The sequence below is a fragment of the Lissotriton vulgaris genome, chromosome 5 (assembly GCF_964263255.1).
Source record: "Lissotriton vulgaris chromosome 5, aLisVul1.2, whole genome shotgun sequence".
Classification (NCBI taxonomy): domain Eukaryota; kingdom Metazoa; phylum Chordata; class Amphibia; order Caudata; family Salamandridae; genus Lissotriton; species Lissotriton vulgaris.
This window is the reverse complement of record NC_141693.1, coordinates 1,945,461,818-1,945,487,441: the sequence shown is the minus strand read 5'-3', so window position 1 is coordinate 1,945,487,441 and position 25,624 is coordinate 1,945,461,818. Positions and strand designations below refer to the sequence as shown.

Here is a 25,624-nt window from a genome sequence, read left to right as displayed (position 1 = left end):
TGCAACACTAGGGCATCTGCACTTTATAACTTCATTTACCTTCCTACACTGGTTAGTCATTTACATTTAGAATCAATTTACAGTGTGCTTTTTATCAATATTTCAAAATTCAGAATGACAACTTGGGAAAGCCTGGTGACAGGCTATTGCAGCTGCGGTCCGTGGAGGAAGTTCGGTGGGGCAGGGCGGTGGTGCGGGGGAGGGGTAGGGTGGGAGGTGGTAAACAATGGAATATGGATAATTGGAGGTAAGTAAACAATTTAATAAATAAAACGAAGTTCCTAGCGCACCCTGCATCGCAAAATGTGATGCAGAGAGCCTCCCTGCCCCACCGAACTCCCTTCACGGCCGTGGCTGGGCTATTGATGTAGCAAGTGCCAGGCCAACCTCACTTTGATGGCGTGAACTGGAGAGAAGATACAGCATAAAATATCCGTAGAGGACCCGAGTCCTGTTTAGAAGAACTCAAACTGGCAAAACTGAGGGCTTGAAAAAATAAAAAACAATCTGGAGCCACAGCATGGGCGGAGGGGATATTTCTCAACGACTTACATAGCCATGCACATAGAGAAGGTTTTCTGCACACTGAAGCCTAGTGAAACACACAGGCCCTAATTACAATGTCGGGCAGTTGCACGTATTGGTCCGGAGCAACTCGATCGTAGGTCGGCGATTCTGACCTCAGAAACAGGATGTGACCACCCCTAGGGCGTTTGGAAACATCCATTTTTGCTACGGAGGCTTCTGCAGCGAGTGGAAAAGTCCTGCAGCACAAACTACCATAGCAAAATGGATGCTTTTGTTACTGGGGGCCGATATTGCAGCACCGCTAAGTTGGCTCCCAGTAACAAAAAAAAACAGCCCCCACTGCTGCAAAACTGGCCCCCACCCTTCCAGCTTCCCTGAGGCCTGCTACGGCCAGTCCAGCCCTGATCAAGCCATCCAGGCATTTTACATAATTTCTTTTAAGTGCTCTTTGATCAGATTATTCATCAGGAAAGAAGGCTTATCTTGGCTAGCTTGGCTCTGCCATCCACATCGCATACTGTGTCATTCACATTCTTCTTCCACTCAGTACACTAACACCATACAGCATAAGACAATGGGTCAGCCCACTTCAGATATTGGTTAACTTCACTGTGAGTGATGGCATTCTTCAAGGAACACATACGTACAAAAAGTAGTTCCCTTCTGGGCCGAACCCTACTACAGCAATGTGTGATTTTGTGGCCAATCATAGTTTTGCTTTTAGTCAATGTTTTGTTTTTAGATCAAAGAGGGCCGGTTAGCTTCCCCAAAAGTAAGGTTTTGCCGAAACCATGGCAAAACAAAACAAGCATTGGCAAAGCTAAAAGGCTTGCTGTCAGCGCTAGACCTACAGCTAGATGCATCAAACAAAAATCCGCTCGCAAAGGGGCAGATTCTCAGAATCTGCCCCTTTGCAAGCGGTATTTTTGCATTTGGGATGCAAAAAATCGTAAAGAGAGAAATCGCTAAATTGCGATTATTTGCATTTAAATTGTAAATTGTAAATTGTTGTGTCTTGTAAAGCGCACTGCTACCCGAAGGCCTCGTAGCGCTATAGACCGCTGGGGAACCCGTCCTGGCTTTCCCTGTGAGATAGTCCCTCCTGGGGGTCTCCAAGGTGAAACCAGGCATCCCCGGCGTTTGTGTGGGGCCGTTGTGGAGATGAGGCAAGCTAATGCCCAGAGTTGCCGAGTGTGATCCCTGGTCGGAGTAGGCACCGATGCGAGAATTATCAGTCCGCTGATCCTGGTCCAAGACCCTGCCGCGTCGGGAATCGAACCCTGGTCCCGGGCCGTTCTCTGCACTCGGGTCTGCCGCCTCTAACCAGTGAGCCACACCTCTCCTTAAGGAATCTTAAATTGAGATTCCTTAAATGCAATGCATGAAAGTTTTAAAAATAGCGAATTCGCTAATAGGGTACGCAAATTACCTTGAAGTACAACTTCATGGTAATTTGCAAAGTTTCATTTTGCGCACACACATGCCCTAAGGGCATGTGTTTGCGCAACATATGTGCACAGATCAATTTCAGGGCTGCAACAGGGTGTCCTTTGGACACCCCTGCACCCTTGAAATCGTAATCTCAATTTGCAATTCGCTAATTGCGAATCGCAAATTGAGATTGTCTTCCCATTCATTCCTATGGGCCTCTAGGCCCATAGGAATGAATGGGGAGGTATTCCTTAATTGCGACTCTCAATTAGCGAGTCACAATTAAAGAATTCTAGGAAATTGCTATTTTTTTAGTGATTCCTAGATGCATTCCATTTTGCTATTCCTTAATAGCGAATCAGTATTTTTCGCTATTAAGGAATCGCAAATTGGGTTGTTGATGCATCCGGGGGTTATTGTCTTTTCCACTGCTCGTTTAAACTTTGTCAGCTTTGCGAACTTGGGAGTCAGGGGACTTTGCGACCTCACACATCAATAGCCTTGGCTTAGGTCAGATATGTAAGAGATAAGGTATTGTTGTCACAGTAGTTGTGTCATGACGTGACCAGATTTTACCACGTATTATCTGTTCTTCCTATTGCAGAACTAGTGAAAATGTGACAATGTGTAAAGCTGTGATGCTATTTGGTCTGCTCCAGTGATGCCCCGGTGTGTAATATCAATTACTCGAGAAGGATGGGGAGAGTGGGGGAGATGCAGGAGGGAGGGAGTTATATGAGTGGGCTACAGCATTCTTCTCTCCCTCTGGCCTAGACTGGTCCACCATCTACGACCTCCTTCTAGATTGCAAGCAAAGCAACTATGTTTGTACGTGGATATGCACTCCACCTCAAGCAGTGGTGACCTATATGTGGGTTCGCTTGTGGTTACTTTTTTGTGTGTTGTATCCTTCCTGAAGTCATCGAATGACGCCCTCCCTCTCCGAAACCGTAATCCACTCTTGAATCGCTGTGACTCACATGAATCACAGCTGGTCTTTTTTACTGAAACTAATGATGACCATTTGAATAGCTCTTAACACAATCTGAATTGTTTCTTTGTGCTACTGTAAGTGGGTTAGTATTACCCAACTCAATGTTCTTCCTTTTCTCAAACTCAGATTGATGAAATACTGAGTTGCCCCTGTTGGGATTCAAACCTGTGACCTTCATGGAGTTGGGGAAAAAACTCAGTGGAAATCCACCCGCTCCTCCACCCTCCACCCTCCTCCATCCACCCCCTTAAAAAAATATTTTAAAATTAATTTAAAAATAAATAAGCACACTTACCTGAACTGCAGCGTCCACGGGCTGTCCTGCTCCTCACCGTCTCTCTCCTGCAAGCCCCCTATGTCGGACGTACATTTTGCGAGAACTGCACATGCGCGCTTGTATGCGCAGTTTTCTCAAGAGGTACATCCGATGTAGGGGGTTTGCAGGAGAGAGATGGCGAGGAGGAGCAGCACAGACCGAGGATGCCCCAGTACAGGTAAATGTGTTTATTTCTCTTTAAATATTTTTTTTAGGGTGGGTGGAGGCAGTAAGCTTATTTAGTCGGGGGGCTGGATAACTCCGCTCCTCTGCGGAGTCAGAGTTTTGCCATATACTCCACGGTCTCAGCAGAAGGCGGAGGAGGGAAACCTCTGCACACTCCACTGGCAGAGCAGAGTTCCCTGCCCTCCCTTAATCGCTGCAGTGAATGCTCAACTCACTGAGGTGTCTTATTGTGAGCTGGGGAATGCTTTTATCATGGGAATGTCAAGTCAAGTCAAGTCAGAGAATATTATATAGCGCGCATATCACCGGTAGGTCTCATGGTGCTCTCAGAGATTCCAAAGACTGGCGCTCATATCCAATTGCGTTATTTCTGGTCAAACAGACATGTGTTCAATTTTTTGTGGAAACGCTGTTTTTCCGCAATGGACAGAAGATGAAACTGCAGCTTGTTCCAGAGATGGGGGGGGGGGGGGGGGGGGCGGCAAGAAAAGAAAAGGATCGACCAGGGGCGTAGCTTCAGGGGGTGTTTGGGGTATTACACCCCCTAATAAATGTATTTTCTTATAAATAGTTGGGAATAGGTGCTTTCAGACTGTAATTGTGAGATGTCAGTCTGAATTCTCCATGAATTTTTGCATATACGCAGACAAAAATGTACACACACTCTCTCCCTCTCTGTTTTGAGAGTCCTCAGAATATTTAATGTTTCACAAAATATTTTATCTTTTAGTATTCCTACCCATCCGCATTCCTTTCCCTTTCCACTGTCCCTTAGGCCCCTCTCATGCACCTTGCTTATCCTATAATGCATTTAAACACTATATGCCAGCGTGATTGTCGGAAAATCTGAAGCTCACAAACTCCAATCTTACTGACCAAGCTACGCCCCTGCCAATGGCTCCAGCATGAGTTTGCAAGCGCTCACTCTTGCCATGAGTTATCGTATTGCAAGACACTTTTATTATTTGACCTCGGTTTATCCCACCATCTTGTGTGCTCACTGAGGACAGCTGAGCATAACTGGTAAAATATATTATGTACTTTCTTTATCTAGGGGGTTTACTCTCCCCCTTGGCAACTTGAGCTTGACAGCAGTGGTCATGTCTGATTTCCATCATTTCCAGAGCCTGGTACTTCTCAAGTTCCTCTTAAGTCCTATGTAGCCGGTTCCCTTTCCTGAATAGTGCATTTATGTGTCATAGGTATATGGTAGTACCTGCCAGTGGAGTGTGTGCACTATACGACTGCTAGTCATCAGAATCCATAAATCGGAGAGCCCTTGCCAGCATGCAGTACAACTGGGAGGTTGCAAGTAGCCCGCCAGACCAGCAATGTGTATCACTAGAGTTCCTGAGGCTTTGGGGGCTCTGAGCCTATAACCCCACCTCACCTCGCTGAGTAAGCCTTGGACTGCTTGCCTCGCTGCCCCGAGAGTCACGTGCAAAGGGGGTGTACCTGATGCAGCCTCCCCAGTAAGCCAGCCCCAGGGCTAGTAACCCATGTGCGCCTCAGAACCCCTAATCGAGTCTATTAAACGCCATCAGAAGCCTCTTCATTGCTTGGTCCTCTTAGTCGCCAACTCCTCAACCAAGCAAGAACACCCCGTGGACATAAGTCTGGGGATGGACTCTGCTCCACAGTACTTATTGCCCTCATCAAAAACATGCCTGCTTCTTAAGTTAGCGCAAGGAAGCGAGGTTTGCAGAGAGTAGCAGAGTCAGCTTTTTACTTGAGAAGTTTGTAGCAAGGTCTTCTTTCATTCTTCCCAGGAGAAGGAGCAGCGCCTGCTCATCATAGCCTATCTTCGGGGTTCTGTAGGGCACGCGTTCCTCCTTCCATGTACCTGTATTTGAAAAAATTAGACTAAATCGAGCACCCAAATGTTATGTTGTGTATTATGAAGATATGAGGTCTTGCAACACCACAAGAGATGTCTGCAGCCAAACCTAAACAAGCATTTGCAATGCAATAGGTCTCGCATTCACAAGAGTTTGAGTTATTGGCCTTGTAAATTACAATGTATGTGTTATTTTTAAAACAGATTAATAATAAGCATTGTCAATTACAATGCCAATAGCTTTAACTCTTGCAAATGCGAGACCTATGAACTGCAAATGCATGTTATTTTTTTTTTTAAGTGTTAGGAAAGAGCATGTCCTGTTGTTGCAGGCAGGACAAAGCTATTTGAGAAAATTTAGCTTGGAGGCTCAAGTTAAAGCCTACAGAGTAACAACACACGTAAAAGGGGTGATGCCATGGGAGGTTACAAAATGAGATAAGGCAGTACTAAGGAGGGACTACTAAGCTTTTGACCAATGAAAAGCCACAGTTTACATTGGACAATGACACAAGCCAATGAAAAATATGAGCGGAGAGTGGGCGAAGCATCAAGCCCCTACCTCAATACAGCATGCCTCGCAGATCAGCGCATGCGCTGCCCATGTTGGACTTTAAAAACTCAGACACAGAAAGTAGTTATGGAACCCATACCTCATGGGGCAGCATCAGAAATTTCTGGGTGTATTTAAATACTCGCCAAATTCGACAACACTCAAAATCAAGACACTGGTGTTGTTGTTAACCTCTCCTGGGTTAAGTTTAGCTCTGGGTAGAACACTATTCTCTCTGTCTTCTGAATTCTATCTTTTTAATTTAGGACTCCAGTCACATCTGCAGTGCAGTGCTAGCATGGCAGAAAGCCAGGATTTAAAGAGACGATATATGAGCGGCTCTGCCCTGGAGGAGCTCGGGAATGCATAAGTGCACTAAAACATAGAAGACGAGGGTGTTTACTCTATCGTCCAGACAGTATCCTGGAGAAAAATAAGCCATCTCCAGTTGTTGCCATCTCAATCATGCATTTGCAGTTTATCCCTGCGGAATTCATCAGAGAGGTCTGTGGATCGAAGGAGATTCATTCTAGCACAGGGTCTAACAAACCCATTGGTCAAGACTTCATCATGTTTTGCAGAATATTGTGATGGGGTAACTTGGTGGAGTCAGATTACGGTGGCCACCTCACTCCACACGAATATGGACACTGTCCCAAAGACTGAACTTTTCACCTACAAAATACTGATTTCAGATGCGTTAATCTCATTAAGTCAACGTCAGAAATGCTTAATAATCCTATAATGGATACTCCATTGAGTGAGGAACCAGGAGACCTCCTTCCGAATTGCACCTTCTCCACTTGACCAAATTGTGTGATTCTGGGCCATTTTGTCTCCTCGTTCCACTGCTTCCTAATCTGCAGCTGAGTAGCCCCACTGTGGATCAGGCTTTTGTACACAGTGCACACCACCAACCAAGTACCCAAAGTGTGTCCTGACAAAGCCAACCAAGAGCCATTTCTAAGTTCTAAGACTTCTCGAAACGTTCCTGTAGGCCACAAGAGGATGGGGCTTGGCCGAGAAGCCGGACAACAGCTTTGGACACTGTCCCTTTGGCTAACTGTTGTTGATTATTTTGTATCGAGTTAACCTCTTATGCAGCATACACCATGATCTGGAAAGTAACCCTTTCAAGTGACTTGTGCTGTCATTGTCCAACTCAATGTTACTTATCGACTTTGGAAGAATGGAAGGCTGTGTTTTCCCTGTTAGGACTTTCAATCAGCTGCTGGCAGTCAGTGCACAGACCTATGACCTCTGTGATGTTGCTGAAACTCACGTTATCAACTGATTGTGGTGTAAGCATTGCAAACAATAGTTGAATATAGTGATACCCACTTGTTGACAATAGGTGACCATGGGCAGGTTAATTAATCTCGCCAGGCCTCATTTCCTTTATGAGTAGAACTTTCAAAATGCCTTTCTAAAATCCTATATCACAATCTCGACATTTACCCTGGCAGGTACAAGTTGTCCTGCGAAGGGCAGGATGACAAAGCTCGTTTCAATATCAGAGTTTCTGCCAAAACCGTGTATGCCGAGATCTGGTGAGCAAACACACTAATACAGACATCTGCACTATTCTCATAATCCGAAGCAGTTAAATCCCCGTCTGCTCCCTCCACACTGCACGCTGTTCCTGTCGGAGCGATATGCTGTACGTGTTTTTTCTGTTCTTTTTCTGATTTGCATTTTTTTCATCCATGGTTGAAATTTCTGATATGTCTGAAGTTTGTGAGTCACCCCGCTCTCAGGAGCACAGCTATAGCTGAGCAACAATTATGCCATGTGCCTAGCCTGGTGACGGGTCCCACCTCTAATTGGTTTACACGGCTTGGGTATCCTATATCACGGATTTCTTGGTTCCTAAAGGCAGAGCATTAGAGAAATCTGATTCTGCAGCTTTTTATGCCTAAATATGAGTTTGCCGCACTTGCAATATAAACCACCATTTGCCACACAATTTACATCGTTTAACAAATACATACTTGTTTCAATCGCTGTTCAGGGAAGCAAAATCACACCTGACATTATAAAACAAGACTTAAGTTTCAGTCCATCTAGTCCACCACAGCAGACTGTTATCCTTAGCAAATATCTTCGTTTCCAAGTGCATTCATTATTAATTAAAACAGGAGCACTCTAAAAGGAGATAGTCAAGTGTGCTACTTGTACAAAGAGATAGTTACCTTACGTAAAAAAAGAAAGCCAACGTTCTGACTTAGAATGACAATAAACTGAAAGTGAATTACGACTGTTCTCACTCCGGAGAAGTGATCCAATCAAGGCAGAGTTGGTACTTGGACAGAGAAAAGGCAATAGAGAACTTTCATTGCTTTGATTTTCTCTGGTCTTTGGATTAATAACAGTATTTCAACTAACATTACTTATAACCAGAACTTTTCATAAGCGCCAAAAGTCATTCAGATGTAACAACAAAAAAAAGACAGTAAATTACACGAGCAAAACAAAATTTCACAAACAGCACTAACAATACCAACTAGCCGTGAGCCGTGCACTCTCCCGAACTTCCGGTCTCGGGATGTGCACGCTCACGGCAGTCGTGGGGCGGGACTTCCGTCTTTTGGAGAAGCCCGCGCCCACTCTCACAAAGTGGATGGCAGCAGAAGTCAGGAGAGGCGGCTGAGGCGGTAAGTGGGGCTTGGGGGGCTTGGCACCTGTGTGTGAGCGTGTGTGTATGCAGTGTGTGTGTGTGCGCGTGCGTGTATGCAGTGTGTGTGTGTGCGCGTGCGTGTATGCAGTGTGTGTGCGCGTGTGACTGGAGAGGCATGGCTGACCCTGGCAATCGGCTTCTGGAGATGTGCACGGCTCCGGGAGGCTGGGCATGCGCGTCCACGAGGAGCAATCCGCGCTCGTGCACCAATCGACTTCCCTTCAGAGCTAACTCAGTGACAATAGGTCGAGAGCTCGACCTAAAAAGCATCCTACCACTTTCCGAACTAGCCACCAGCCTTAAAAAAATCTGCCAAACACTTTTCATGTGGGCAGTTTACAAAAAAGAATGGGCTTGAAATGGATTAACGATGAACGGTGAAGGTCCATGCCTCTGTACTGTTTCCTACTGAGATGCTTTCACTTTGCATGAAAATGTCTGCCAGAGGCTCTCTTGAGGAAACTGCTGAACTGTGCGACTGGGATAGCAACCGTGTGTAGTTGACACACTCTCAAACAATGCATTCCGCTGCATGTAGTTCTTTAATATGCAACTGATACTATTTTATTAGCATATGCCATATACTAATGTAGATCGCTACACGTTTAATAATAGTATTATTCAATTCAGCATTTCAGACTTGCCATATACTAAAGTAGGGGCATATTAGCAAGAACATTGTTAAAATTATCTCTGTTTTACTGTTGGAAACTGCCTAAAACGGCGATAATGGGCTTGCTAATATGCATTATGGAATTCCAATAGAAGCCCAGGTTAGATGCCCTGCTCACAGCTGGCCACACAGCACACTCTTGAAATTTGTATTGTGGGAGCGCTGACAGGCAGGCCTCTGTTTGTGAGAAGATGGCCCTTGAAGAGGCCTCATAACACCTGGGCCGCCATCACATGTGCATTGTGATTGACAGCACCGGGCCCAATCAGGCGCTTCCCTGTCAATCACGCTGCACGAGTGACGGCTACGTACCGTGGATTGGCAGATGTGACTGGCAGCTTCCTGTACCCAGCGTCTGGTGCGTTGTGTGCCCAAGACTATTTCTTTCTCTACACTTGTTTGTATCACTCACTTCTGTTTCTCCAAAATACTTCACATGACGCGGTGCCACGAGTGGTAAATTATTAATAGTCTGTCTCAGTGACAGGCGTTCTCCAGTATTTCTTCAGGGGGTGGGGGTGCTGAGACAGTCTCTTCAGTTAAGGGACAGCCATAAATGCCTTCAGAGAGTGCGTCCTTCGTTTTGATCCTTACTATTGAAATATCATCTTTTGCGGCCCTTTAATGCTTTTGATTTTGTCCACTGTCTTGCCACGGGGATATCAGAAATATTCAGGGTATATCAGCCTCCATTGGTGTTTACAGAGTCCTGAATAGCACACGAGAGAGGCGTTTTGATAGGCAATTTGCTACTTTAAGTTCATTTTTATAGAGGGTTGCTCAATACATCTGTTTCGAGCAGGTTTCTGTTTCAGTAGTATTTAATTTGAGGCAGTAGTTTCCTGTGCTCAGCACCGCCACTTAATTGGTTTCCAGTGTTCAGCACGGACACTTAATTGTCATCACCACACTTATGACAGTCTGTCACAAGGTGGCGCTGTTCATCTATTTTAGAGATGAGTACGGCAACAGTTGTTTATGAATACAATATACTTAAAACAATTACAAATACCTGCCTGCGCTGCCATTCCTTTAGCTTTGGGGACCTGGAATAACCTGAACTGTCGCACTTGCATGCAAGAGAGATGGCAATGAGTTGTTTTGGCAGCGATGACAGAGGCGATGGTTGGTGCAGGCTGCAGTGGTCTCCTGGCCAGGGCGCTGGAGCTTATTATTTTACAAATTAAGCACTGTTCTGTTTAATACCAAAACAGCGCCAATTATCGTGCAATAGACCTAGCCCACAAACCTGTGTGACATTAAAGGGCACATTATTAGGACAGGCTTGTAGATTATTAAATCTTTATTTACAAAATGACATTTAACAAACCACCTTCACTAATACATTAAAACTCCTGACAGCCCCCTCCTTTAAACTGTAACATTCCCCAACACGTGTCTCCTTACCCCATAACATTTTTCTTTTTTCTTTCATGGGCCTCCCTTCCTTTCCATTCCCAATCTCTCTCACACCCTACCAGTAGACCCCCAGGCAAAACTACACTTGGTCTTGCTCCACATCCTCAAACCAACTTTTCCCCAAACAAGCAGGGCCAGACTGGCCGTAGTGGGCACAAGGCATTTCCCCGGTGAGCCGACAGAGGGGTGGGGGGGGGGGGGGACGGGGCGTTTTTGATACTGGGGTCCGGTTGGGCCGATATTTTTGCAATATCAGCCCACTATAACACAAGCTGCAGCAGTGAGACAGGAGTGGTGCTTTCCAAAATCTCCACTGACACAGATTTCCTTGATATAGGCCTTTACGCCATCCACATAATACTTTTTCACTAGGTGTCCTCCCTCTGGGTCATAACCCAACCACAACTTGCCATAAAAAGATATGCCTGTTATCTTCCCGGCTATGGTGAAGTGTTATAAACCTTGGTCAATCAAACTCATCACAAAATTCAGTAGCTCCCTTTTGTCTCTCCTCTACACTTCCGTCCCTTTGCCCACATGTTTAATTAGTGCACCCACAATCTGTGAACTCCTTCCATGCTTGCAAGTAACTTCTATTTTTAGAAGTTGCAACTGATTTCTCTACCTAAGCCACCGCATCCTTGATCTTCATAAAGTCAGTAGTGGATTTGCAATGTTTTGAATCAGTAGAGATTTTACAGGAGATCCAGTTCCAGTACAGCTTCTTTAAATCGGCTTTTGGAGGGGCGGTCCGGGATTCCCATGCCTCACCAAGGCCTAGATCCCCTAACAACCGTTTCACATCCCTCAACCACTTGATCTTAGACCAGCCCTCCATTAGCATAACCTCTAACAAACCATCTGCGTATGAGGCCAGCTCGGGCACACGCCACAGGCGCGCACAAAGTAACAAGGGGCGTATTTGGGCTTGGTCCTTAATCGATCTACATCCCAGATCCATTAATACGGGTACTGTTGGGGTGCTCTGGGGAAGGGCCATCAAGTCCTTCAGAAATTTACTCTCTGATCTAGCTAATACTTCAAGGTTTCACGTGCCCCACAGTTCCGCCCCATTCAAAGCAGCACTAACCCCTCTTGCTTTATTAATCTCCATGACTGGGGCAATCGGCTTAGTTGTAGAGGAGCGTTGCTCCTTAAGGAGGGCACCATCCACCCTTTTATGACCAAGTAACATCTTTTGGATGTGCGAATTCCAATACATTGAGTCCGTAAGGCGGATGCCTAAGTAATCAAATTCGGCCACCCTCTCCAAGGGCACGGAATTCAGCAACGGGGGACAGCCCAGTTTTTTGGTCGGGTTATTTGGTTTTATTTGTTTTAATAATCAGGCCCCTATGTGAGCAGAACTCCTGAAAGCTATTTAAGAGGCTCTGCAAGCCCATGGGGGTCTTGGAAATAAGGAGGGTGTCTTCAGCGAAAAGTAATGTGGGGATGCGCTTGCCCGCCAGGGACGGTGCATCTGCAGGGTTACTAAGCAGGTGCTCAACCACTCCGTTCACATAAAGAGAGAACAGAGTGGGAGCAAGCACACATCCCTGGCGGATGCCCCTTTCCACTGGGATCCTGTCAGTTTTCTCTCCGCGCATGCCCCACCGCACCTGAGCAAAGTTGTCAGCGTGGAGCCTCACCAGTAGGGACAGGATGTACGGGGGCAATCCCATCTCAGACAAAACCCTCCACAGCCCCTCCCTTGGTACTAGGTCAAAGGCAGTCTTCAGGTCTATAAATTCCAGATAAAGACTGCCTTTGCCCAGCACCACCACCTTCCAATAGATAAGGACCAGTCTGAAGGCCTGTTCTATAGTCCCTGTACCGGGGCGAAAGCCGGCTTGGTAGTCCGATAGAATGTTATTATCGTCTACCCACTGGAGGACCCTCCCCAGGATCACTTTCCCCGCCACCTTTTGTGTTGAGTCAATAAGGCCTGTAGTTGGCAGGGTCGTCCCGACACCCCTTTTTAAATATAGGGACGACCTCCGCCCCTTTCCAAGATTCAGGAACAGGTGCACCGTTGTTAATAGCATTTAGCAGGGATGAGACCAGCTTCCCCCACTCTTTGTGGTTAGCGCGCAACAAATTTCCCGGTAACCCATCAGGTCCAACAGCTATGAGGGGCACCAAGGTTTTTCATACAGTTGGGGAAGTTGGTCTTCATCGAGGTGTGGTCCACATAGAGAGGACGAGCTGGATATCATCGGCTTAGGAGAAGATTTTGATGTCGTGCAATCTGGTGTAGTCTGCGATAGATGTTGAAGAGGGTGGACTGAGGGATGACTCTTGGGGCATGCTGCAGAAGGTGTGCTTGGGTTGCGAGGTGAAGGGGGGAGGCAGACTTTCTGGGTGCCTCTTGGGAGAAAGGATGCCATCCATTTTAGTACATTCCTATCTGGCAAAGTCAATTGAGGAGTGTGTGGTGGCAAACTGTTTTGAAGGCTACCTAGAGGTCCCGGAGGATAATGGCATCTGATTCTCCTCTGTCGAGTAGGGTACGGATGCCGTCTGTTGCTTGATTTGCGTCTGAAGCTTGATTGGAAAGGGTCCAGGAGGTTGTTTCTCTCCCGATGTTTGGTGAGTTGGAGGTTGATGGCTTTCTCCAGGACTTTGATAAGGAACAGGAGCTGGGAGATGGGACGGTAGTTTAGGAGCTCTCTGCGGTCTAACAAAGGTTTCTTGAGGAGGGGCCAGATCTCTGCATGTTTCCTTGCATCAGGAAAGGCGGCTATGGTTATGGAAGCATTGAGGTTGGTGGTGAGCTGGTGGCTGATCTCATCTCTTCCAAGGTTGAAGAATTGGTGGGGGTTTGGGTCGTTGTACGCTCTTGAGTGAATGGATTTCATAAGGGTGGTTGTGTTCGGTGTGCTGAGATGTTCCCATGTGGTGAGCGGGTGGTCTGAGGTAGTGGTTGATGGGTTGCTGACGAGGTCAGAGGGTTGGTGATCAAAGTTTTTATAGATGGTTTCTATCTTGTTGTGAAAGTGGTAGGTGAAGGAGTCACAGAGGTCTTGTGAGGAGGGTATAGAGTTTTCAGTCGTTCACGGGCAGGTGAACTCTCTGACGATGGTGAAAAGTTCCTTGGTTTGATTGGTGCTGGTCTGGATCTGGTGGGTCAGGGCCTCCTTTTTTGTGGCTTTGAGGTGGCACTGGTAGTTGTTGAGGGCTGATTTGTGGGTGGCTCAGTCAATGTGGTTGCTGCTGGCGCACCGTCTTGTTTCTAATTGTTTACACCTGCAATTCAATGTGCTGAGCTCCGAGGTTCTTTGGTTCGTCTGTGCATTTTGGCTGGTTTGGTGGGAGAGACTCAATTGGCGGTGCTGGTGATCCAGGGGTTGAAGTTCTCTACTTTATGGTCCAGGTTGGTGGTGATGCTGGGTTTTGTGATGCTGATGGTGTTGGTCAATTGCTGCAGAGTGACCTTGGTCCAGCAGCGGTAGGGTGCGCTGTGGCAGTTGGCGGTGGTGCGGAAAGGTCATGCGAGGGTGAAGTGTATGATAGAGTGGTTGGACTAGGTGAGCTCCGAGATGTGGCTTTACTTAATTCTGTTGCTAGCTGTGAAGTTGGGGTCCTGCATGTGCCCTGCTTTGTGCGTAGGGTTGGTGACCACCTGTTTGAGGCCGATATTGTCCAATATTTCTACGGGGTAGGTGGAGTTGGTGTCAGTGGAGTCGTCCAGGTAGAAGTTGAGGTCTCCCAGGAAGACGTAGTGGTTGGATTCGATGGTGAGCGGAGTGATGAATTCAGCGATGGCATTTCTGAGGTCGGTTCATGGTCCTGGCGGACTGTATGTGAGGGTGACTTTGATGGTGGTTTTATCGCCAGTGCAGAACTGGAAGTTCATGTGTTTCATGATCAGCATGGCAAAGGCTGTGACTGTTGACCCCTACCCCTGTGTTTTCTCCATTGCTCTCCTGGCTGGGACAATAACCCTTATTGAACCCCAAGCATGCCTCTGACTTCCTTAAGTCCTTACCCCGCCCAAATGCCTCTGCTCCTTACTGGGTAAAACAATACAGAAAAGGATGCTATGTGACCGATAGACCACTTGCAATATGGGTGGTTGCTGGCGGAAGCATATAAGACATTCATTGTAGCCATAATTCCAAGTCTACGTCCCTCCATGGTTTGTCTGGGTTCAAATTTAAGCCAGCCCTGAACTCCTTGTTTTATTTCAACCAGGTATAATCTCCAAAAGGCATCTGGACTTTGCAAATGATATTCACATATTTTGATATCACAACTGCCCTGTACCAATGCTTCTCACAGTAAAAAACTGATGTCCAATTATCCACTATCATAGGAACTCTTGGCCTCCGCGCTGGCTCCCATTCCTCCTCTTTCAATCCCTCTTTTGATTGAATGTCTCTGTGGAGCAATTTAAAAACATCCACATCTTCATGCTTCCAAATTTTGTTTGTTTTTTCCTATAGGTGTGACCCTAAAGGTACAACAATTCCCACGTATGGGAACTTTTTCATATAATTAGCTTCTTCACCATTGTCACATCCCTCTACCACTCTTTTGTCCATGTCGTTCTGGTCCTCACTTTGAATCTCCGTGTGGCACATTGTTTTACGCTTAAATTTCCTTCACTATTACCTTCTTCTGATAGCTTGCTCTCCTTTGTGGACACTTCCTCTTATTCCCCCAAGTTAATTATGCTCTCTCCAACCCCCACTGATTGTATTATTACTTTATATGAAGATAAACAATGGTTAACTCTGGCATCAGTCCCCCCAAAAAAGCAATATGTCTTCAGTGATTGAAAACAGAACAATAACAGTTGTCCAAGTCAAGGAAGAAACTGGCAGGTAATCAATACTGTATGACAATGTATTCATTAATTGCATACTTTTTGCAATCTAAAGCTTTTTTTTGTATTTTAACGAAGACCCAGTGCTCTCACTAAAGTGAAAATGGTGCAGTGATAGAAAAAAACGAAGGAAAATAGCATGCATCACACATAAACAGACATATGACACCTTGAGGTTATTTTATACAATATACTAGGAGTCCGGCAATGTGAGGCCATCATCAGGCGTGGGCACCCAATATATGGGGGAAGGAAAAAAGGACTCAATCCAGGAGGCGGGCTCTCCTTAGGGAATTATGGTAAGGGAGTCAAGGGTGTCCAATATTGGATCAGTGCAGGCTGGCAGGGGTACCGGGTGTGAATTGGGGCATGTGACTGTTGGTATCAGCCTAGGGGTGCTGTAGTACTGGATTGCAGAAGAGCTGTGCTATTGGCAACATCCGCACCTGGGGATTATAGCTTCAGTAGCTTAAATGCTGATAGCTTGTGACCTGCCGGCCTATTGAGAAGGCCCCGAAAGAGGAACTAGTCAGGGTAGCAGCCGCTACACTACCCTACTAATTAAGGGCTGAGTGGTGCAGTTTTCCGTTAGGTGCATTGACCCATGGTCTGTAGGCCTCATGAGAGAGCAAACACTAGGAAATGATGGACGGAGCGCTGAAACTTTTCAGAACACTCACCCCCGTCACAGATCTGGGTTGAATCTATCATCGTTCTTTAGCTCATTTCACCACCCAGTTCAGACACAGCTATATGCAAATCAGTCTTGGCCCTGTGACTTATTGGAACAGTCCAGCCCGAACTGCCAAGCCATGTCTGCCCTGGACCGGAAACAAGCATCCTTGGACTGGTTTCGGGGTAACACCCCTCTTCAGCAAGGCTAGCTTGAATCCAGTGGCAGAGTGAGCAAGGGACCCACTTCTGGGCATACCCTGCCAACTTAGGGCGAACAAAGCAAACACAAAGAAGTGTCAGTGCTCTGTCCATCATCTCCTTGTCCATAAAAGTACTTTATGATGCATTTAATTCCAGACCCCATTCTGCACAGAATATCAAAAAATGATCGATCAAAGCCTGAAGTCCAGAAGGAGTCTGGGAGATGTGTGTCCAGTGAACAACAATGCTGGAACTTTGGAAGTTCCTATTTTTGGTGCATCTGTGCCGGGAAAATCTATGGGGCATATCAGCAACAACAATTGTCATTAATTATCGCTAAGCGCGCTTAGTTCTAGGATAATTATCGCCGGCTATCGCTGGATTTTATCGCGGAGATAGCGCGCTATCAGCGACGCTTATCTCCAAAGCGATAACAATTCCAGAGTTAGCTGCCAAATGTGCAATTATCGCTGGAAATCCAGCGATAATCGCACAACTATTGGTGATACGTTGTTGATAGGGCAGACCAGACTTTGCCATTATATGCACCTTCCATTGGATATAATGGCTAAGTCACATTGAAAGCAGGTGTAAGAAAAGTAGCGATAAGCGCGGTTATCGCTACTTTTCTTATCGCCCTGCAAGTTAGCGGGAGGTTTGTTGATAGGAGAAATGTCGGTTAGCGACATTTCTCTCGCAAAACACTTACAATTACCACCTACTTCAGGTAGTTAGTAATGCATTCGCACATGCAAAATTATTTTTTAAGGGCAGGCAGTGGTCACAGGGACTACTGCCTGCCCTTAAAAAATGAAACAAAAGCTTTTTTTTTTTTTTAATGCATTCCGTTTTCCTTTAAGGAAAACGGGCTGCATTTTAAAAACAAAACTGCTTTATTTAAAAGCAGTCCCAGACATGGTGGTCTGCTGAGTCCAGGAGGCCACCATCACTGGGAGGGCCTGTCATTCCCAATGAGCTTGCAAATTGCTAGAGGTTCATTAATATTAATGAGCCTCACAATTTGCGACACCATTGGGAATCGCAAACAGTGTTAAACACACTGCTGTACATTTGATTTTGCAACTCGCAATTTGCGACTCACAATTTGTAGTTTACAATTATGGCGGTCCAAGGACCACCAGACTTGAGTGGGTGCGGCACTGGTGGCTTCCCGACTGCCCTATTATGATGTGGGAAGTCAAGGAGCCACAGCCCGCCATAGAACCCAGGGAAAAGCCATTCCAGGGTGGTGTTGCTGCAGCCGGGAGGCCGCAGTGGCGTTTCCGCCAAGCATAGTACGAGTTTCCTCTCCCCCGGCGATGTCATGGAGGTTCCTCCTTCATGAACACCGTGGTGGAGAGGATACAAAGGGAGCCATGCAGGGCCCCCTGTGCCTCCTCCTGTTTGAATGCGCCCTAGCTCCAGCACAGCACAGACATTTCAGTTCATGCTGTGCAGGAACTGTTTTTGGTGTTCCCACTGCAGTGACCATTTTCTGTGGCACTGCCGTGGAAATGCCAAAACCAGCCCACTAGACAGGAGGAAACTCCTAATCTGGCAGGGGGTCTGACCATGGCTTTGGCGGTGCGGCAGCGTGTCCACCCTGCAGCCGCACTGCCGAAGTCGTATTTTGGCCCTTGGAGTGTGCTCACCACTCCTCTCCCTGACCCCAGCTCTCCACAGCCCAGCCCTGACCCGCACAAAAGCATGAACAGAAAATTAAAATGGTAATACCATTGCATTATTATCCTTTTATTTTTCCTCTTTAAACTGCTTGCAGAGTAGTAGGGCGACGCTCCTCCGCCTAAGCTGAGCCGCTCCTGAAGCCTACTTAATACTCAGGCACGTGCTCCAACGTCTGAGGGGGCAATGGAGCTCACAACACAGCAATGTTTAGCACAGGGGCTTGTGAAAGCTCACTAAAGCCTGGGGTATGTATGGGAATCGAGGCATCAGCAGCGAGGTGTTGTTTCCATCTTCTTAATTCAGGCACACTCAAGTGCAGCTGATGTTTCTACACAGCATGACCACAGGAGGAGGGCTGGGTGGTGGCTGCAGGTGAAACCCACAGCACTCAGGGCCTCTAGCAATGGTGAGCAGTAATGTTTGTAGCAAACTCCATTCCAAGTCAAGTGTGAATATTTCCAAGTTTGCACTAATATTCTGAAATCTACACATGAAATGCATTCTCCGCCCTTTTTAACCCTCATTAACTTACCTTTTTATTACTGCAAATAAAGGTTGAAAATCGCAAACTGAAAACTATTGTTTTAAACTTTTTGCATAATTTCGAAGTGATTCTTTGGCTTTGTGATACATTCAGTCGGTAGACAGTCAAAATATCGAGTTGGAAATATCGACCTACCATAATATCGAGTCTGAAATATCGAAGGAGCATAATATCGAAGGCAAGAATATCGTAGGACAGAATATCGACCCAAGGTAAGTAATATCGAAATACTTAATATCGATGTAAGTAATATCGAAGTTAGTAATATCGATAGCATATATATCGATGTTAATAATTTCGATGACACTAATATCGATATTTGTATTATTTTATAGTTTTTTATTATGTATGTGTTATATGTTTAATTTAAGTATTTAAAATAATTACTATTATATGTGTATACATTTTCTATAATAATATAGAAATTTATAAGGAAATTTGATATTTTAGTACCGGAGCGGGTTGTGGGTTTATAGGGGAATAGGGTGGGAAGTAATTCAATTATGGTAAGTTGATTAATAATTAGTAGGATTAATTAATTAATTATAATTATTTGCTAATTATTATTGATTAATTGGGAAATAATTAATTGATTAATTGATATATATTTTCTGTAGCGGGATGTGGGTTTATAGGGGAATAGGGTGGGGAGTAATTTAATAATAATTAATTAATTAATATATGTTTTTAAATATTTATAACTAATTAATTGGCAAATAATTAATATTAATTAGTTAATTAATTAATATAATTTTGTACATATTTTAAATTAGTAATTAATTGGTAATTAAATAATATTAGTTAGTTAATTACATTATTAGAGTAATTTATTTATATATATAATTTTTAGTTACTGTTAATTAATTAATTGGGGAAAAATGATATTAATTATTAAATTATATTAATTACAGCTTATGTGCTAATATATTTACTTTATTGTTATTGTTAATTAATTATTAATTGCTAATTAAATAATATTATTTAACTTTGGGTTAAGGAGTATTTTTAGGGTTCAGGGTCATTTTTGGGTTTTTGGGTAAAGGGGTATTTTGAGTGTTTAGGGTCAGTTTTCAGTTTTTGGGTAAAGGGGTATTTTTAGGGTTCAGGGTCAGTTTTCAGTTTTTGGGTAAAGGGGTATTTTTAGGGTTCAGGGTCAGTTTTGAGTTCATGGGTAAAGGGGTATTTTTAGTGTTCAGGGTCAGTTTTCAGTTCATGGGTAAAGGGGTATTTTTAGGGTTCAGGGTCAGTTTTCAGTTTTTGGGTAAAGGGGTATTTTTAGGGTTCAGGGTCAGTTTTCAGTTCATGGGTAAAGGGGTATTTTTAGTGTTCAGGGTCGGTTTTCAGTTCATGGGTAAAGGGGTATTTTTAGGGTTCAGGGTCAGTTTTCAGTTCATGGGTAAAGGGGTATTTTTAGTGTTCAGGGTCAGTTTTCAGTTTTTGGGTAAAGGGGTATTTTTAGGGTTCAGGGTCAGTTTTCAGTTCATGGGTAAAGGGGTATTTTTAGGGTTCAGGGTCAGTTTTCAGTTCATGGGTAAAGGGGTATTTTTAGGGTTCAGGGTCAGTTTTCAGTTCATGGGTAAAGGGGTATTTTTAGGGTTCAGGGTCAGTTTTCAGTTTTTGGGTAAAGGGGTATTTTTAGGGTTCAGGGTCAGTTTTCAGTTCTTGGGTAAAGGGGTATTTTTAGGGTTCAGGGTCAGTTTTCAGTTTTTGGGTAAAGGGGTATTTTTAGGGTTCAGGGTCAGTTTTCAGTTTTTGGGTAAAGGGGTATTTTTAGGGTTCAGGGTCAGTTTTCAGTTCTTGGGTAAAGGGGTATTTTTAGGGTTCAGGGTCAGTTTTCAGTTTTTGGGTAAAGGGGTATTTTTAGGGTTCAGGGTCAGTTTTCAGTTTTTGGGTAAAGGGGTATTTTTAGGGTTCAGGGTCAGTTTTCATTTCGTGGGTAAAGGGGTGTTTTTTGGGTTCAGGGTCAGTTTTCTCGACTGTTGCACTCTCTGGAGTGGGAATAGTAATTTTATCCCTACGCTATCAAACGCTTTCCCTACTGTTCCACTCTCTGGAGTAGGAATAGTAATTTTTACCCTTACGCTATCCAACGTTTTATATAATTAATTGTTAAAATATCACATGTTTATTTTATTTTTTATATTACTTACATTTTATGTATGTTATTGTTTTATGTTTGTACATGTATTAGTAAATTAGAATATATTTCATTAATTTAGAAATTAGTAAATTAATTATTAATACTTATTGTTCAGTACATATATATTATATCTTTACTGTATATATTTAATTAATGTATTATTAATATATATGTTTTATTTATTAATTTTAAACATTAGATACTTTTAAATATGTATATTTTATTTATTAGTGTTATATACTTACTTTTACATTTATATATATTAAAAAAAAATCGATATTTTTAACATCGATATTTTTTACAACGATATTATTTTTTCGATATTTTTGTACTTACCATGTTGTAGATAGGATGTCGATATTTTTGCCCTCGATATTGTTGACTCGATATTCTTGTAGGTCGATATTTTTGTAGTCGAAATTCTGTCATAGATCCCATTCAGTCAGCACCCTGGCTTTTCAGGCACGACCATGATGCTTTCAAGGGCATGCATTTAACATTGTAGGGTCTAAGGGGCATATTACCGAGCAATAGCGATAATTATCGCTATTGCTTGGTTAGAGACAAAAATGTATCGCCGACCTGCGGCGATTTTTATCGCAGATAAACCTTGGTATTATCAAGGTTTATCGCAAATGCGATAAAAATCGGCCGCAATGCATGAATATCGCTGTAAAGTCAGCGATATTCATGCATTATCGAGCTAATGCTCTTAGCCATGTTATCCACCTCCCATTGGATAGCATGGCTAAGAACTGCTCAGGACAGGTGTTAGCTTTTGGAGATATTCGCGCTTAGCGCGAATATCTCCAAAAGTTGGTAATAGGAGATAGCGATATTAGCGACTGTTTCCAGTCGCTAACATCTTGGCACGCCCACTTTGCATGTCATTAGTGATACATTTCTCTGACATGCAAAGTGGGGGCCAAGATGGTCGCTATCTCCTACTATCTATCGCTAACTGGTGTTAGCGACAGCTAGGTAATTGGGAGATCATTTTATCTCCGCTTTCTTGGCTTTTAAAGCCAAAAAAAGCAGAGATAAACCCCCTTGATAATATGCCCCTTAAGAAACTAAACCTTCCAAGTGTTGCTGGCTGAAAAGCCAGGAGCGCCTGAAAAAGTTGCTCATGAAATACGATAAACTGGACGTTCAGGGCCTGATTCACAAAGGCAACTGAGACTGTTTTATTTTTCCCTACACTTTACCATGTGACTATCTCTGCCACGACTGCAGAGTCTCCCTATGTTAAAGTACAGGAAAAACTTTAAAAAATCAATTAACTCGAAAATAAATATTACAAATACTTTTATATTACATAGGAAGGTAAATTAATTTTATAAATTTATTCCAAATATAGAAAAAAATACATGCTACAGCACAATTAACTTAATTTGGAAATATGTGTTTAATTACTAGAAATGCATTAAATACATTTAAATGATTTTATGAAGTTTACAATGAAAAATATATCCCCACCTAAAGAAAAAATAATATTTGAATGCATTAATAATTATTAAAAGTGCAGTATAGAATTAATTAAAATTAATGTATTTATATTTTAATTAAAAATATTGTATTTTTTAACATTTAGAATGGGGTATTATAATGTTACCTATTAAATAATAACAATGTTTATTTTGTAAGCATTTAATCGCATTTATTTATATGTTTAGCTCTTTCAAATTATTTAATTTAATTTACCATTATTTCCTAAGGTAGTTCTTTTAAGTTCCCTACCTTCATTATTTCCTATGGGAGAGTGCTGCAGAACAAGTGGTTTGCGATATGTGGTGCTGGACTTATCACTGTTTTGTTTTGTTTTTTTAGTAGGGATTTACACTTGGGTTTTGTCAATATGTAAAAAGTAATAAACATACTCAAAAGTGTAAGCTACCTTTGAGAATCAGGCCCTATGTTCAGAAGTTTTACAAACTAGTTCATTTCCAGCACTGTTACTGCTTCACCCGCATGTTAAACACAATAACCATGGTTACCTTATATAAAGTGCACTGTGTTAGTCACATGACGCCATTCATTTTGCCTTTTGAGTAGTGGATATACAAAACATTATTATCAAGCTTCACTAGCAGGCAAGAGAGGTGGAGGTGTAGCAGGGGGTAGCAGAGGAGAGGAGAGGTGTAGCAGGGGATAGAGAGAGGAGGGGAAAGGAGAAGGGAAAATAATAAGGAGAAGAAGGAGACAGTGGCAGCAAAGAGGGAGAGATACAAGAAAAGGGCAGTGAAGAGGAAGTTGTAGAGGTGTTATGGTTAGAGAAAGGAGGAGAGTGCTTGAGATGAGCAAGAGGAAGGAAACAGATAGAAGGGCAGGAGATGGAGAGACCAGCACACCCCTGCAGAGATCGGGGTGCTCCCTCTCTCCTCACAGTTTCACAGCCTGGGGGTTCGTGTGACAACATTTGTCATGGATGCTTTGGGTGACCATTTTGACCATAGCTGAAGAGAGATTAGCACTGCCACACTACACCGAGGTAATTCTGCTACCAGTAGTGCCAAAGGTGGCAGTCTCACAGGTGGCAATTGTACCTTATCTCACGGAGTTTACTACTAGAATTTGAGAGATTTTTACATCCACCTGCCAAAATATTACTACCCTGGGGGGCATATTACCAAGCAATAGCGATAATTATCGCTATTGCTTGGTTAGAGACAAAAATTTACTGCATCGCTGCGGCGATTTTTACCGCAAATAAACCTTGGTATTACCAAGGTTTAACGCAAATGCGGTAAAAATCGCCGCAAAGCATGAATATCGCTGAAAAGTCAGCGATATTCATGCATTAGCGAGCTAATGCTCTTAGCCATGTTATCCACCTCCCATTGGATAACATGGCTAAGAACTGCTCAGGGCAGGTGTTAGCTTTTGGAGATATTCCCGCTTAGCGCAAATATCTCCAAAAGTTGGTAATAGGAGATAGCGATGTTAGAGACTGTTTCAGTCGCTAACATCTTGGCACGCCCACTTTGCATCTCATTAGTGATAAATATCACTGACATGCAAAGTGGGGCCCAAGATGGTCGCTATCTCCTACTAGCTGTCGCTAACTGGTGTTAGCGGCAGCTAGGTAATAGGAAGATAATTTTATCTCCGCTTTCTTGGCTTTTAAAGCCAAAAAAGCGGAGATAAACCCCCTTGATAATATGCCCCTAAATTCCCTGGATCTGGATAGTGCCAGGATACACTTGTGGGTGACTAGTTGCGTTAAATAAATCCGTATTCATTGATTAATTGACTTTTAACTCCACATCTCTGTACCTCAAAAATGTATATATGGTCAGTGTGTGTAGATGTGGAGTTAAGTGCAGTAACCCTATGCTTATCTATACATGCACGTCTTCATGATAGTCTGTTAGTTGATATTTTTGTCCTCGACATTCTGACATGCAACCTCTATCAGGTATCAAACATTTCCTGTTTCGTTGATCTGCAATACCAGAGCATGACAGTGATGTGTGAATATTTTACCTGCATTACTGGTACTGATGTAATACCTTCATTACAGGAATCCAAGCACAGCTGCAGCCGGGTATTCTGCACACGGCTCTCCAAGTCCTCCGCATCGTTCTGCTGCTGGTCCTGATCTCCCTGGCCGGCGTCCTCATCGTGAAGTTCAAGTGAGCCTTGTGGCGGATGCTCCTGGGGTTCACCACTGGGAGAGATGACAATGCATTCGGATCCACCCCCTATCCGATGTCAGCCTGTCTGAGAGAGTTGTCTTTGCAGCAGTGGACCCAGGAATGCTTGTCCTACCTTGGAATTTGAAACAGAGAACTCTAAGGATGGAAGAGTTGGGGCGTCGCCCCTCCACCTGTGGGAGGAGCCTTCCAGTGCTCGTGCATGCGCAATATTTGATTTTACATAGAGTTGGACTTTGACACTTCCTCCCGTGCAAGGCCGGCCATGACATGCCCTGGTTGTCAAATATTGGAAAAGTAATCTGCTAGCCAGTTTTCACGATATTAATAAATATTATGTATGAGAACTAAACACATATAAAGTTATTGATTGGAAATTTTATGGAGACTGTGTGAAGATTTCTTCATCAATCTGAAAGCACAACTGGTCTTTGGTTTTCACATTTTTTTAGTCACTTGGAGATCCCAAACTAAGGGGCTTATTAGGATTGCGGATTTTCCGCATCCTCTGGGCCAGCGGAAGCCACCGCCGGCCCGGAGGATGCGGAAAATCCACAGGGGACCCACCAAAGACCCACCGCCACATTAGGATGGCTGGTGGGTCCTGGTTTCCATCCGCAACTTTTCCGCCGCGGTTGGCTTACAACCGCAACGGAAAAGCACTAATATGGTGACGGTGTCTCTCAGACACCGTCAGCCAGATTAGGATGGGCTCTGATACATGCTTTTCCGCGGCGGCTTTTCCGCCGTGGAAAAGCATGTGTAACTTCACTGCGGGGGCCCGTTGTGGGCCCCCTAGGTGAAGGGGGGTGGGGGGGTGCACATGAAGGGTACCTATGGTACCCCCCTGCATTTGTATGCAGAAAGCGGCAGGCACCGCGCGGTGCCTGCCACTTTCTACATACAAATGCAATGCATGCATTTTTAACATTGCTGCGGGTGCAGCTTGAAGCCGCACCCGCCGCAATGTTAAAAATAGAGGATGTGACCACCAGGGTGGCGGTCACATCCTAATTGCACAGGAGGGAACTCCGCATGCCATGCGGAGGTTCCCTCCTACTCTAGGGTCGCAGACGGACGCAAGTCCGTCCGCGATCCTAATGGGCTCCTAAATTATACAGCACACAGTAGGAGCAATAATGCAGTATTATTACAGGGTGGCTGGTAACATATTGGCAGCTTTCACTTGATACTCGTGGTGCACACGGGACCGTATCCCTGTACTGTATCACTGTCTGTAATCTTACAACTCCATAGTTTACACACAATGTCACCGGCTA

General features: G+C 44.2%; 1 protein-coding gene across 4 annotated transcripts in view; it reads left to right on the top strand.

Annotated features, from left to right (window-relative positions):
* Positions 1-24,721, top strand: part of LOC147717827 (uncharacterized) — a 231,191-nt gene extending 206,470 nt beyond the window's left edge. For all 4 annotated transcript variants that reach the window (XM_086920563.1, XM_086920565.1, XM_086920564.1 and 1 more), the window contains one exon: positions 24,212-24,721. In XM_086920563.1, coding sequence (XP_086776689.1) covers positions 24,212-24,327 — 116 coding nt within the window. In that variant the 3' untranslated portion in view covers positions 24,328-24,721. The remainder of the gene's footprint in view (positions 1-24,211) is intronic.
* The last annotated feature ends 903 nt before the right edge of the window (positions 24,722-25,624 follow it).